This window comes from Phacochoerus africanus, chromosome 3 (genome assembly GCF_016906955.1).
Source record: "Phacochoerus africanus isolate WHEZ1 chromosome 3, ROS_Pafr_v1, whole genome shotgun sequence".
Classification (NCBI taxonomy): domain Eukaryota; kingdom Metazoa; phylum Chordata; class Mammalia; order Artiodactyla; family Suidae; genus Phacochoerus; species Phacochoerus africanus.
The window spans coordinates 3,748,463-3,763,242 of NC_062546.1; the positions used below are offsets into that span (position 1 = coordinate 3,748,463).

The 14,780-nt window shown below is 47.7% G+C and overlaps 1 protein-coding gene across 3 annotated transcripts in view; it reads right to left on the reverse strand.

Annotated features, from left to right (window-relative positions):
* Positions 1-7,200: 7,200 nt before the first annotated feature.
* ZNF831 (zinc finger protein 831) overlaps positions 7,201-14,780 on the reverse strand; it is an 89,783-nt gene continuing 82,203 nt past the window's right edge. For 2 of the 3 annotated variants that reach the window (XM_047770741.1, XM_047770742.1), the window contains 2 exons: positions 14,013-14,173; positions 7,201-13,073 (listed from right to left, as the gene is read on the reverse strand). In XM_047770741.1, the coding sequence (XP_047626697.1) occupies positions 12,252-13,073; positions 14,013-14,173 (983 nt within the window). In that variant the 3' untranslated portion in view covers positions 7,201-12,251. Of the gene's footprint in view, positions 14,174-14,780 lie in introns of all 3 variants that reach the window. The other variant, XM_047770743.1, reaches the window with a different exon arrangement.

A 14,780-nucleotide genomic window follows, 5' to 3' on the forward strand; every position in this document is an offset into this window, starting at 1 on the left:
TTGTCATCTTTAAGGGTGTCGAGAAGTTCTGAGGCCAGAGCTGCTGCATAATAGATGAAAGGCCCTCATTTAATGCAAGAAAACCAAGAGCTGCTTCTCGCTGTCCCATTTTGCAGAAGCAGAAACTGAAATTGACAAGCCAGACAGACTCAGAGCAGCAGCAGACTCAAGCCCAGGCTTGTCTGGGTCCAATGCCTGTACATGCAGCACTGAACTTATTCTCCTGTAATCATCTGTTTCATCCAGGGACTAGTCACCTATGACTGTGCATATATGAGGCGCTCTGGAAAGGCTTGATGAAGGAATAACTCATTGAATATTCCAGCACACACAATTTACTTGAACGCATCTTATTTCGAGCCTATCACGTGGCAGGAACAGGTCTCTTTGGTCTTGGAATCTCCTGGATGTGGAGTCTCCCAGGTGTCCAGCACCGGCTGGACCCGCAGTCACTGCTTATGTGCAAACCAACAATCCGCAGTGAGTTTAGCAGCGGGTAGTCTCCTCCCCATTAAAGCCAAAGACTTGCTTGTCCAAGGACACCATCAACCATTCTTATAATCAACCCCATCGATGTCTGGATATCAGAGCAAAACTCTGGAAGCTTACCAGAGGAGGGGCTTTCAAAATGGGATGCCAAAGAATTCCTGTTAATTCGGAAGAGCCTAGCCGCGCTGTTCTTCATCTTATCTTGACATCCAGTGACCCCCTGAAAGATTATTTCAATACAGACACAATCTGCCTTTTGTCTCCCTGACTTTCAGGGTCGAAAATGGCTGAATGCATCCAGAGGTATTTCATAGCCAAGGCAGATCTGAAGTCTATTCAGGCCAGGGCTCCTACAAGGGCTTTGCAGGAAGGAACACAGCACCCATTTCGAGAGCTGACAAGGGGGGCCCTTACAGACTGGGAGCTTTCCACGCCACTGTGCCCACTGCCCACACCCTCTGACCGCACCGTTTTATCGGGGTGATGAGGTTCTGCTCAAGGGCACCCAGAGGTGGGTTGCAATTCCTCACCCACAGGACTCCTTCCCTCTGGTCAGCAGGTGTCATTTGAAATTCATGTGTATGTAATTGAAAGCTACGATGCCCGCCCCGTAGGAACTACCGAGCGGTGACCTCAGGGGTGATTAACAATGCAGCTCCTCGGCCCCCAGCTCTTAGGTTTAGGGTAGAAGTCAATTAGATTTTCACCGCTAAGCTCCCTGCTGCTCCGAAGCATAGTATTTTATTCACTCTGTCAGGCATTTCCAACAATCTGGTTATAAAATCAAAGCACAATCTGTAGGGTTCTTGGTTTTTTCCCTCCATCCTTTCTCCTACAGGCTCTTTCTCCCTCCGATGAAACTGTGATGAAATCTGCACGGTGAGTTTCCATTGCAAGCTTCCTCCGCCGTTGTGCCTGGTGGCCCCGCGTCTCCTGGCCTCTCCTGGTGCAGAGCTCTGACTTCCCCGGCTGTGTTGATGTTTTGCGGCCAACGTGTCCCGCAGGAGGGGACGGCGGTGGCTTAGCTTGCTTTGCCACTTGTGAAAATTGAGTTGTCACAGCATGAGGAGTTGACAGTCATTTCTAATCACCTCCCCCGACCCCACCCTACGGGAAGCATTTAGCTTTGGGTCAGCTGCACAGGTACCAGGACAGCTGGGGCCACAACCCATCCTTGCCACCCAGCCGCTTCATCTCACCGTGAAGCCACCGGTGGTTTAAGACGTTAAATGCTCCTCACTGGCAACGGTTTCCTTAATTAAAGGCCAGGAGCACCTCCTGCTCCCAGGCCCCCAGCCCTGAAGTGTTCCCTTCTGGCACTTTGAAGGCAGCATATTTTGAAGTGCCTTTTCCTAATGCCTTCCTCCTCGGATGTGGCCCACTTTTCTAAGCATCAAATCAAAGACAACGCATCTACACTGACCCAGGAATTGGTTTTTTAATTGGCTGATCTCTTGGGGGGTGGGCTCAGCTACTGATTGAAAAGGTTAAGCTTTTCAAACTTTGAAATCTATGTGAAATAAGAACCGAGACAGCCGAACGAAATAAACCAGCCCTGGCGGGTGCGGTGTCCTAGACAAAGCCTGAGTGAGACCACACATCAGTGCAGCCTGTTCCTTTTCAAGACAAAAATAGGCTTGTTTTTCAAATGCCCCCCCCTGCCCCCGCCCCACAGCCATTCTCTCAATGAAGAGAATGAGAGAGAGAGAGATGGAGAGAGAAAGGAAAGGAAGATTCGAAACGTGGATCACAGCGTCTGGCACTCGATCAGATGCCAACTCGCCTCCATTCCATTCCTACGTAGGTCGGAAGAGCAACGCCTCACTCCGTGAATCTTAAAAGATGCAACACTGGACCGCAGACATCTGGAATCTTCTGGATGTTACAGTGACTTTCTGCTTTGGTCTTTTCATCTAGGTGATGGGAAAACCTGCAAGCCATCTACTCCTTCATCAGAGGGTTTATGGAATGCAGTTCTTACATCGTGTGGTCAATTGACCCTTTAAGTATTTCATTTTAGGCTTAGGTTATCCCACTGAGATGAGTGTTGTGAAAATGACAACAGTCAGGTTAAACTGGATGCTGAGACAAAACCCAAAATGGATCTGTACGGAATTTTGGGCAACTCTGCACAGCTCCGCCTTGAGCCCTTTGAAAGATGCTATTAAGTACCTTCCATTCACAAGAACAGTATGAACTTTGCAGACAGGGCTGTGCATGGACATTTTAAGCCGATTTCCGGCTTTCCAGACCCGGAAGAACCACCTTACTAAATCCGCAAGCGTGGTGTGGGTTTCTCGGTCACAGCATTTGCATGAACCATACTCCCTAATTCCATCCTTAAAATCCCTCAGATTTGGCCCTTGCCTTCCACAGTCTCGCTTCCTCCTCCCCAGCCCGCACATCTGTCCCACACTGTACCCGGGTCTACCTGCTGTCCTTTCAGTTCCTGCAGCTCAAAGTTTCCTCCACCTGCAATATCCATCTGCCTCTCATTCTAATTCATCCTTCAGCATTCAGGCTAGAGGTACCCCGATTCTGTTGGATCCCTCCATTCTGTGTGGTCCCTTCTTAGCATTTGAGAAATTCTAAGTAAATAACATGCACCATTTTTTGAATAACATCTTCTCTACCAGGCTGTTCCTGGCAGCTGGCAGGTGCTGGATATGTATTTGTTGGGTCCATGGAAGTAAGAGTGGATGGAAGAGAGGGAGGGTGGATGGAAGGGAGGAAGGACAAGAGTGAGGGGCAGGGGGGAGAGAGGAAGAGGGGAGGGAAGGATGGAAGATGGATGTGCCCGCAGCGGAACCTCGCTGTAGTGGATACTGTGAGTGCCATCAGATCCTCTCCAGTGAAGGACTGTCACCCCAGCTGTGAGAAGTGCTATTGGCACTGATGGTACTTTCGGTGACTGTCTCAGCTGCAAAGAGCTGCCTCCCCAAGGTCACACCCCTTCTCCAAAGCATCCGATGGGTTGGCCAAGGCTGTCATTGTCTACATGAGAGTTCAGCCTCTCCCTCTGCCCGAGCTTCCCCCATCTTCTTCTTTGCACAGATGTGGACCTCGAAGGCACTCCTTGACAGACCTCGAGCACACACCAAACTCTGGTCCAGAGTCTGCTCCCAGGAAAAGCCAGCCTGAGACTCCTATCAACCTCTCCTTGCACATGGATGCTCCCTACAGCCTAGGATGGACCAACCCCTAAGACTCAGGTTCCTGGGGGTGGGACACCAGGTGATGGTCCCAGATGCATCTCTAAAGTTGAACCATTGCTGTTCCGAAAGAAAAAATAGAAGAATGGCCTTTCTGGAACCTCTGTTGGAATCAGCACGAGGCCTCTAGAAGTTCTTGACTGAAAGTAATTTCGAAAGTAGAAAAAGTCACAGAAAGTGTAGCCTGGTGCCTGGCAACATACTAACTATCCAATAAATGTTTGCTGAAACAATGAAAGCTTCTTTTTTCTCTTGTTCTCTGTTTCTCCCCTAAGTATTTAAAACCAGAAAAAGATAATAAGACTAACACATTCAGCCCCATGCAGTTATTTTCTCCAAATCACTTGTTTTTAGCACAAAAGGGGTAACTACTTGTGATGTATTTTTCCATTATTTTCTTTGTGCAGAAGGTTTTTAAATTAATTTATGCTCTCTCTGCATCAGGTTGTCTTATAATTGAAGATGTGAAGTGTTTGTCTCCCGAAAGCTTTTTGGTGATGTCTTTCTTGCTGTTAACATCTTCTTTGTCTATGCTTGTGATCCCTGCCAAATCGCCCAAAGAACAGTAACTCAGGTACTTAAATTATGGAACCACATAGGCCCCACTCACGTCTATTTAAGTCCAAATGTCTTAGGAGAGAAGTTTTCTTTTTGCAAAACCAACACAATCCAACCTTGATTAACTAGAAAACTTGGGGAATGGGTTAGTCTGGATAATTAAATTTTTCCGGGTGGTTCCCAGTTAACCAGAACCCGTTGGTATTTTCCAGCCTTGATGCAGAAACTGTTTATGAAACGTATTGTTCTTCTCGACACTCTTAGCAGGCTCAGCAGGACATAATGGAAGATGTCAGAGGTGAGATCCGGCCATGCCATGGCAATCATGTTTGACTTTTGGTGTCATTTACAGCCTGGCCTCTGACTCAAGCCAGGACAAAATCCTCTGGTTCTCAGGTTCACTACAAAGAAGGAGGTACACACCAGTGAACTGGATCATCCCAACCGAATCTGAAGACGCCCCAGTTTCCAGCAGCAATTTTCATCCTTTCCCATCCCATTTGGCTATAGAGGTCAATGAAGACTGCACGGAAGTTTGGGTTGCACTCGCAATAAAATCTGCCCTCCTTGCTCAACATCACCAGTTATCAGAGAAATGCAAATCAAACAGTGAGGCAGCACCTCACACCAGTCAGACTGGCAATCGCTAAAAAGTCTACCAATATCAAATGCTGGAGAGGATGTGGAGAAAAGGGGACCCTCCAGCCCTGTTGTTGGGAATGTAGGTTGGTGCGGCCATGATGGAAAACACTAAGAAGCTTCCTCAAAGAACTAAAGTTAGAGTTGTCATGTGATCCAGCAGTCCCACTCCTGGGCATACATCCAGACAAAACTAATTCAAAATGTTACATGCACCCCTATGTTCATAGAACCACTATTCACAATAGCCAAGACATGGAAGCAAACTAAATGTCCATTGATAGACGAATGGATAAAGACGTGGTATTACTCAGCCATAAACAAGAATGAAAGATGCCATTTGCAGCAACATAGACGGACCTAGAGATGATCATACTAAGTGAAGTGCGTTGGAAAGAGAAAGACAAACACCGTATGATATCACCTACATGCAGAATCTAAAATATGACACAAGTGGAATTTATCTACCAAACAGAGAGACTCGCAGATATAGAGAACAAATGTGTGGTTGCCAGGGGTGGGGGGTGTAGGGGAGGGAGGGATTGAGAGTTCAGGATTAGCAGACGTAAATGATTATACATTGGATGGGTAAACAACAAGGGCCTCCTGTATAGCAGAGGGAACTATAGTCAATATTCTGTGATAAACCATAATGGAAAAGAATATGAAGAAGAATGTACGTATGTATGTATAACTGAATCACTTTTCTATACACCAGAATCTAACGCAACCTCGTAAATCAATTATACTTTGATAAAAGAGATCTTTAAAATCTTATCTTTTGATCTACTTTACTGAATGTCTAGTCAATACCCAAACATCTGTTCACATGGACTTCACTTCCGATGTCCTGTTCCTTCTCCTCAAAGTGGAATGAAGAGTGAAAAAAAAAACGAAGTTAATTGGACCATAGCCCCTCAATAGCCTACAGTGTGTAGACGCAAGAAGCATGTCCTAACACAGACGGGAAGGTTCCAGATGTGATGCTGTGGAAAGCATTCCGGACCAGGACACGGAGCCCAAGCTTGCTTCCGGTCCTGCCAAGGCTAGTCTTTCTCCCCACTCCAGTCTCATCATCAGCCTGAGGCCTGAGCTATTCTAGGGTCTCTAATAGACTCTAACCTCATCTTCTCAGACCAGGGTTTCTCAGCTTTAGCGCTGTTGGCCCTGCCTCTAAGGAAATCTCTTTGGGGCTGTTTGTGTGGCTGTCGTACTTCCTGCCACGTTGGCCCCACTCTACCCTGCTCTTTATTTTAACAGGAAGAGGACTTTAAGAGGAGGACCTCTTGTGAGGCTTGTGTGTGTCTGCTGGGGGCGGGGGGGTGGGAGCTTAGAGCAAACATGTCTGATGGGAACACCAACAGGGAAAAAACAAACCTGCATATCTGGCCTTTCATTTACAACGGAGTCAGGTCTCTCTCTCTGAATTTCTGCTAAACTGCTACGGAATCCTGCTGAGTTCTACCGCGTTGCACGCAATGTACAGAGAGGAGACAACCACATCATCTCCGTGGCCAGAGACAGGGCTGGATCCTGTCCCAGGTGCTGCGCATACAAAACTGCCAGCTCCCTATAGGGATCACTCTTGCATTTGTGCAGAAAACAATTCACCTCCTACTGGGCGAAAATCGCACGGACCAGTGCCTGGATGCTCTACTGTAAAGGGTGTTGAATTTGCCTCTAGCCAAAGCTGAGGGAGACTGAAAGCAGACATCTGTCACAGCTGGAGACAAATGTCCTAGATGCCACCAAGCACATCCCCTGCGTCTGCGGCCCAGAGATCAACAGGCTGTCATCAAGCAGGAGATCAGAGAGCTATTCTCTGGGGCTGTTAGTCCAGCCAAATCCATATGCTTCAAGTTCAAAAGTATGGACACAGATCTTTGGGCAGAACTGAGGGTAGTGCTGGTGGTTCAGCATGAATCCTTAATTGTGCTTTCCTGACATCAATCTGTACGCATTAACCAACCAACCAATCAACCAATCAAACACCAAAACAGAAAATATGTACATTTATGCAACCAGACACTACATGATTGTTCCTTTGAGGCTAAAAGATGTGAGAATCCTTTGACTTGGAAGGTTAACTACTCGACAGTAAAGTTTGACTAAAGACAATTATCCGACAAGCCCACAATTCAACTTGCCATGGATAGTTCTCTTGCCTTGGAGAGAGAGCTGAGCTTAACAAAAACTGGAAAAACTCAAGAAACTAACAGCACATGTACTTTTCGGATTAGCTCCATGTTTCCTGGAGTGTGGGGGGTGTACCAGGGAGTAGAAAGATGATACTGAACTGGTACATGGATGGTACAAGTTTATTTTAATGCATATCAGAAAATACATGTAATTACCAAATTAAGGCTGAGATCTCACAGATTCTATTACTTAGGAAAATAATAGCTTAAGACAGAGGACTTAAATAAAAGTATTAAGTAAATAATGTACCTATGTGTGGACACGTGGGGCAAGAAGCAGTAAGATGGCTCTCAAATGACGGAAGTTTGGAAACAATGGATCATCACTATTCGAGCTTGATGAGTTAGCAAAAATGCTGTGGAGATCCATCAGCTAGTATATCAGTTCCTCTGTGTACCCATTCGCCCTTTTTCTCCCAATGCATCGCATCTCCGTTGACTTCAAGTGGCTTCAGAAAGTATAGACATAGCAGGATATGGTGTTGGTCTGTGAAACAAGTCTATGTATTCTTGCCAAGAGTATATGACTTATCCTTATAAGGAGGTATGTTTTTGAATTAAGGATGTTTTCTCTGTTAATGAATAATGTCAAATATCCAAGCAACATCAATTCTAAGGGGAAAAGTTGGGGATTATTGCACTGTGGATAGTGCCCTCGTGTGGCTTCAGCGTTTAGCTACATTGAAGGATTTAAAAACACATTTCTAAGTTATGGACCATAAATATGGCAGACGATGACAGAAGAGACACATGGGGAAAGGAAACAGCATAAGAAAATGAGATGGTTTGCCATTACCTAGCTCTTCTGTTGAGCAGAATGAGACACCAATATGGCGGACAGAGTGTCTGGTCAACTATGTGGGAATAAGCAGACATACAAACTATCCAGCACAATATTTGTGGTAGTTTTGGTTAAAAATGTTAACAAATCACACAAGACCTTTTCGTTTCCAGTTTTATTTTTATCAAAACAGAATAATTCAACCATACAAAGAAGGAAATACATTTAAACAAACAACTAAGAAGCCAATGGCTTCTTAATTGTGAACAATCCATGGTGTAGTAAGTTCTGAGGAGTTGACTGCATATAGAAGGTAATGAGTCTTTCTCTAGGGTTCCAAGGGATAGAAGCTGATCATTTTCCTTGGCTCCTTTCCTTCCAATGGTGAAGGAATATGCGCAATGTTTCTACGTTTCTTCAGATTGATTTATGTGTATTCCCACACAAGGAGAAAGCATGGGTAAAAAGAATTTCACAGTGCCCAAATCTAGCACATGGGATTTGGGGGCGGGGGGCTGACACCTATATTTAAGGAGTATCTGAAAGACAGGGATGAGAAAGTGTGCTTACATATTGAGAAATGTAGTGTTTCAAAAGCCAAAAGAGTCCCCCTCACGAGAATTATGAGACTCACACCTGAAGTGAGAAAATACGCCAGCCTTGTTTCCTGCGGTTGTAGAAATATGTTCGCCATAGAGCCAGGCAGACCATTTTTCTCCTCGCCATATTAAATTATGTCTGGGCATTTGAGCAACAGCACATTCCGATAATGATGACAGTTTCCATAACTATAAAAATCTGCTGCACCAGGCAAATTTTGTGCAAAATGCAAATTTCTATGCTGGGGAAAAAAAATGAATAATGTGATCATTCTAAGTAATGAATGTAAATGCAAGGAAATACGTTTTGGCATGAGGCTGCAAATCGCTCATCTGTCATGCCAAGAGTTGTGGTCACAATGCATTTTTCCAAGGCTCCTCTTCCCATCTGAGATTCGGAGGAGGGATTTTAGGAAGCGGAGGCTTAACTTGCCCTCAGTTACCCACCATGCTATTGACAGGGTTTTGATCTGAATCCAGAAGCACCAATCCCCTGTCTTTTTTCTGTCTTCTCTTGGCAAATGAACCCTAGGTTCTCCAGGGTGTGAAATAAAGGGATGCTAGCTTCAGCCAGACTCTCAAAGGTCATATGTAGCAAGAGGCATGCGTTGTTTCCACCATGCTTTAGAACATGGAGGATTCAGGTTGCCCATCAGAAACACGTGACATGAAGTACCCCTTATCAGTTATGGGTGCCAATGGGGGGCATGACACCTCTTTGCTCTCTGCTTCTTCAACAAGTGAGATCTGGCCAGGTGTAGGTGTAGCTGGGGAGAGAAACCTAAGCATCATGGTTTGTGGCATTTGTATACCTTGCCCTGAGAGAACAGAAAAGAATTTGAAGTGGACTGTTTCTTGGTCCTGTCAGCATCCTCTTTAGAAGAAGCTGAGCTACCCATCAGCCAAGACCCTCGCCTGAAGGTACAGTGAAGTTGACAGCACTGGGGAGAACGGGGAATCCCTTATCTTTAAACTCTCATTTACCCTGTTCTAAAATAAATTTGTTTTCCCTTAACAGTGGCATGGTACACACTTACGGAGTAACGGCAGCAATTGGTCATGGATAATACTGAATTAAAATTTCATTTTAAATAACCTAAACTTGGTTATAAATCACTGATATTACCCTAAAAAGGTACCCCTATAGTTGCGGTCCACTGTAAGAAAACCCATAGGAAAATTAAGATTTCTATAATCCAAGATCGCTTGTTGCTTTATAAAATTTTTTTCATTTAAAAAAATATGTGTACTTTGGGATGGTTTTCAATAGCCGAGTACGCTATGGTCATTCAAAATACAATTTTAATTTGTTTAATCCACTGAAATATAGCTTTTCACACATTCACATTGCTATAAAGTAAGGTACACTTGTAAACATTGCTACGACCAATGACCAGCTGAGACAGGAAACTGTGGGAGCCTGCTCACCTTTATGTGGGAGACACAGGGAGTCAGAGATGGCATCACTGCTCTGCCATGTTTAGTCCAGGGTGGGATGTGGCAGCCAGCAAGGGTGGCTCATAGAAGGACAGAACTTCCACCTGACTCGACTATCCTGAGGTCAGTGTCACTGGGAGTTTGACATACTGACTTTGGTCCAGTGACCCAGCCAACAGCTCAGCAGCCACCCGGGAGAGAAGCATCTGGACAATGCCGCCCCCCCACCCATGACCGCTGCCTCCCAGGACTTAGCCCACAGACATGCCATCTTCCGCTCACTCAGTTGTGCTCTGCTCTCGCTTCTCATTTTTTACTTGCGAGCCACTGTTTATGAACTGGATACCTGCACCCCCAAATCTGGAACTCTGGGGGGAAAATGAGAAAGATCTTTCCCCTGAGCTCACATTCTTCAAAGAACAATTGGCTTTATTTCCCCAAGGCCCCCACTGGAACTTCCTGGGTGCAGGCCCCCTCCCCGTGGGGGCCACCTCCCAGCCACTTGTGTGATCAGAAGGAGCAGGGCTTGGAGTCACATTCAGCTCATTTCCCCTGACTCAGTCCTTCTACGTGGGACACTGTGGTGCTGCAAGGGCGGGAGTCTTAACCAAGATTTCCCAGCCAGCTCAGGACAAAGTCCGGGCTCCGCTCTCCCTTCCGCCAGGTCCCAGACCACCTTCCCAGACCTCCTCTCTTGTGACAATCCCAGGGCTAGAAGCTCCATCACGCTGGTTTGGGGTCGAAAGTACATGGATCCTTAACACTCTTCACCTCCCTCCTCCTTTTCTCTTGGCTGGGTTCGAAATCACCTCGCCGTACACAAATGCCATGTCACCAGGGGAAGCTCGTCTCACATTCAGGTTTCTCAAGGAATCGCCCTCAAATTGAAACATCACTTGCAGATACTTAAGATCTGACCATCCTTAGCCACAGGCAAGGATGTGGTCAAGCATCTTCGTACATGCGAGACATTCTGCACCGTGGCCTCGCCTTTAAAGTACAGGGGGGTCATCCGAACCTCATGACATCAAAGTTAAGCCACAGGAGCTCAGCTATAAATTTCAAATTGTACAAAATCATACCAGAAGCAAGTATAAAATTTTACTGAAATGCAGCAGTGTGAACCTCTTTGAGTTTTTCCTCTCCCATCTAAGGAGGAAGAGTGCAGGAAATGTGAGGGTTTGCTCACTGAGGCGGCTGCCGGAGATCAGCTACTCTGCACAGGGCGCGCTGGCTTGGAGTACTGGGGAATTTTATCTGTGCTGTTCTGACTTGCACAATACAGAGGCTGATTTAATTTGACAGCAAAGTAACACCAAGCCCCCAAAATAAAATTACCGAGATGTAAAACAGCGTCAAAACTCCAATTAGTTTTGTATCCTCGAAGCTTCTGGAGGAAAAGTCTAAAAGGCTCCCGTCACGAGGAGCAGGCGTCAATTTAAGCTGGAGAGATTACTAAAATGTAACCCTCTAATTGAAATTGCTCAGAGCACAATATGACAGAAGGAATCAGAGGAAAATAAGTGAATTTTTCCCCCTCAAAAATGACTCATTACAGAGACTGTTGTATTAACTTTCAGCACAACGTTCCTTTTGCAAGAGCTGCAAAAACCAAGGGTGTCAGAGGGCTCCACAGGAAAGGCACCCGCAGCGAGAGCTGTGTACATGCTTCTACCACAGATCACACATAAGCACTGACCGTTTGTGCAACAGGGAAAGAATCTCAGTATTTCACCCAATCATAGGCATTTTGAAGTATATTTACAACTTCCACTAAGGAGGCAAATTATTCTGACCAAACTTCAGTTTTGCAAAGCATCTGGGTTTTGTCTCCAGCGTGAACAGAAACACCTCGAGGCCCAAGGGCCCTGTCTCCTTTGCAAGCTACCCCAACTTTCCCACGCATGCTTGCCACCCTTGAAGCAAACCCAAGCTCAACCATGGGGGGACCCTGCCACCTTGACTCTGCGGGGTTCACTTGCTGGTAAACAGGTCAGTTGTGGTTTCTGGGCCTAATGCCACTCCCTGGATGAGACAGAGGGAGGATGCGATGCAGAGGGTACGGCTGGGAGTCAAGCCATGGGCACCACGTAGGTCCAGCCTTCTTAGGCCTTGCTTCACTGCCACCTTGGCCTGCCGGGCACCGTGTGGGGTGGGGCATCTGGGCATGGAGTGGCTGAGTCTGGGTTTCAGAGGTGGCTGGGGGCGCTCAGAAAGAACCCCGCAGGGCTTCCCCACCTGCGCATGCTCCGTGAACGCAGTTTCCTTCTCCCGCCCGCTCGGCGGCGTTCACCGTGAGGCACCAGTGGTCTTGGGCCAGTGGTCTTTCTCTGGAAGCTCATATTTCGATGACCAACCGATCTTCGTCATCGCTGCTGGTGTCGCTGAACTCCACCCGCGTTTGCTTTCTCATTCCTTCCAAGCTTCTCTTCCTAAGGGCTTTCAAAGGGGCTGCAGGGACCTCTGTGGGCTGCCCTGGGCTAGACGGAACCGCAGCAGCCTCTGGAGTGATGGATCCGGAGCCCTGACACCCCCCGCTGTCGCTGCCTAAGGGAGGACCGGGGACCAGCCCTTCCCCACGCCCATGGCGCCCCCCGGAAGGAGAGCGTGTCTTCAGTTTCCCTTCCTCTGGGGGTGAACTAGCTGCACCCGGTCCTGAAGCTGCTGTTTCGAGATGAGTTTCTCCAGGGGACCCCGGTGGAACGGAGCCTGAAAGTCTCTGCCCAGGAGACGGTTTCTCTGGCGATGCGGACAGGCCCTCTGGGGAGTTTTGTGCCAGAGGCTGCCCTGCAGCCCCACTGTGGTCTTGCGGTGCCACGCTGTGAAGTCCCAGTGCCGCGCAGCCTGCCCTCGCCTCTGGAGAAGGACGGAGGGCAGCTGCCGAGGTAGCAAGGTCGTGGCGGAGAGGGGTCCCTTTGGACTCAACGGAAGAAGGCGCCGGAGCATCCGAGAAAGTGCCTGGGGTGGAATCCACGGAGACTCCCTCCTGGGAGGGCAGCCGGTGCATCTCAAGCAGCCCCGAGTCAAGAGCTTTGCCGCCGGCTAGCAGGCTGTCCTTCGCCACAGCCACTGAGGAGTCGGCCTGCAGAGATGATTCTGACCCGACAGCCGTGTCCAGAGGACAACTGTCCCGGGGCTCGCAGGCAGGTGGAGAAATTTCCTGCAGCAAAGTGCAAAGGAAAATAAATAGGGGGGAAAAAGGTTAATTGGCACCAAAATCTTGTGGCCGGAAACGCGGTCCTCAATGAAAATAAGGTCTGGAGGTTTAAGGATTCTTTCCCGAGGGTGACCGTCGCTATGATGCTCTCCATCCGTTTCCACGAGTAACTAATTGATGCAGTAGCCCCAGCAATGGTCCCTGCGGGCGTCCAACAGGATCCTGAGACCACTATGTATTTTTATCTGGCCCTGGTGAAAACCCAGCCCCTCAACCATCCCGCCGGTTCTGAGTGTCCCGTGTTAGGTCCTGCGGTGGCTGTGCTACTTTACAGTTAACATGTGTGTAGGTTTTTTCCAGGTTGGCGTTTTTCAAGGTACGGTCTGGATTAGCCACCTTTATGGTTTTCCAGGCGTGGCCCCTCAGTTGGCCTGGCCATGATGTCACGTGGCAGTGACAAGCATCTCCAGCCTGTTAGGTATGAATCAACAAGGGATTTGGGGGAGACTGGCATTGGCACACTGAGGTCTATGGAATGGCTGGCCGACAGGGACCTGCCGTGGAGCACAGGGAGCTCTCTCCGACAGTCTGTGGTCACCTGTGTGGGAAAGACTCGGAAAGAGAAGGATGCATATACACACGCATAACTGAATCGCTTGGTTGGACAGCAGCAATGATCACAACCTTCAATAAACCTTTTTCTAAAAAAGAAAAGGGATGTTTGATCAACTGTGAGCTCATCCCACTGGTTCACAGCCCCAGTCGCCTGGCTATTCGGCACAAGGTTGGGAGGTGTCTGTCCACTTCGAGAGTTCTCTGAGTCCGGAAACTCCTATGGGCAGCCCAAGTGAGTTTCGCCACAGTGGACACCAACGAGACAAAAGACTCGTAAGTCCTTTTGATAAGAGCTAGGTAGAGGCAGCTGAAAACCATAACTCCCACCTTCACAGTTGGTGTGGCCGTTTCCCTGACAGCACTTGCACCTGTGTTAGGACAGAAGCGTCTCGAGCTGTGTCTGCCGCCTTCCTCCTCTTTTTCTCCGTTCCCACCGCAAAGAGAGGACTCTGAGGTGACACAAGCTGGCTCCCCTGATGGACTTGGACCTAAAAGGGGGGAGGCACATGGATATACACCTGAAATGATCAAATCAGCATAGAGCAATTTCTGAGGAGTTTATCTGCGTCTTCACGACCAGCTCTGAGCTCACCAACCTCACCTCACATGGTATGGACGGGAACCCCAGGGACCTTGAAACCACTCACGTGGTTCAGATCAAATGTCTCCACTTTTGCTAAGGAAAGAAAGGCAAATTCGATGCCTTGCAGGGAAAAAAAAATCCCTTAATTACATATATTTTTAATAAGATTTCATGTGGCTCTTTTTCTCGTTACATTCATCTCCTCTGGCCATTCAACAGGGGTCAAGAGTAAAGATTTTCCTCTCCTTCATGTGAGATGTCTTAGCCCTGATCTGAGCACTGACAACAGGAGGGAAGGTCGGATTTTGCGCTACTGCTGTTTTGGGGGGGTTACTGTGCCGTGGGGGTGGGGTCGAAGGGACGACAAAGATGTGGCTTTGATGAGGGAGCATCTGCCTTTCCGTCGCCCCACAGCCTTAGTCTCTCCTCCGTTTTATCATATTGTCCTGGCCGACCAGTCAGAAGGACCACAGAGTTTCAGAGCAGGTAGGTCCCACAGTGAGAGAAGGTCA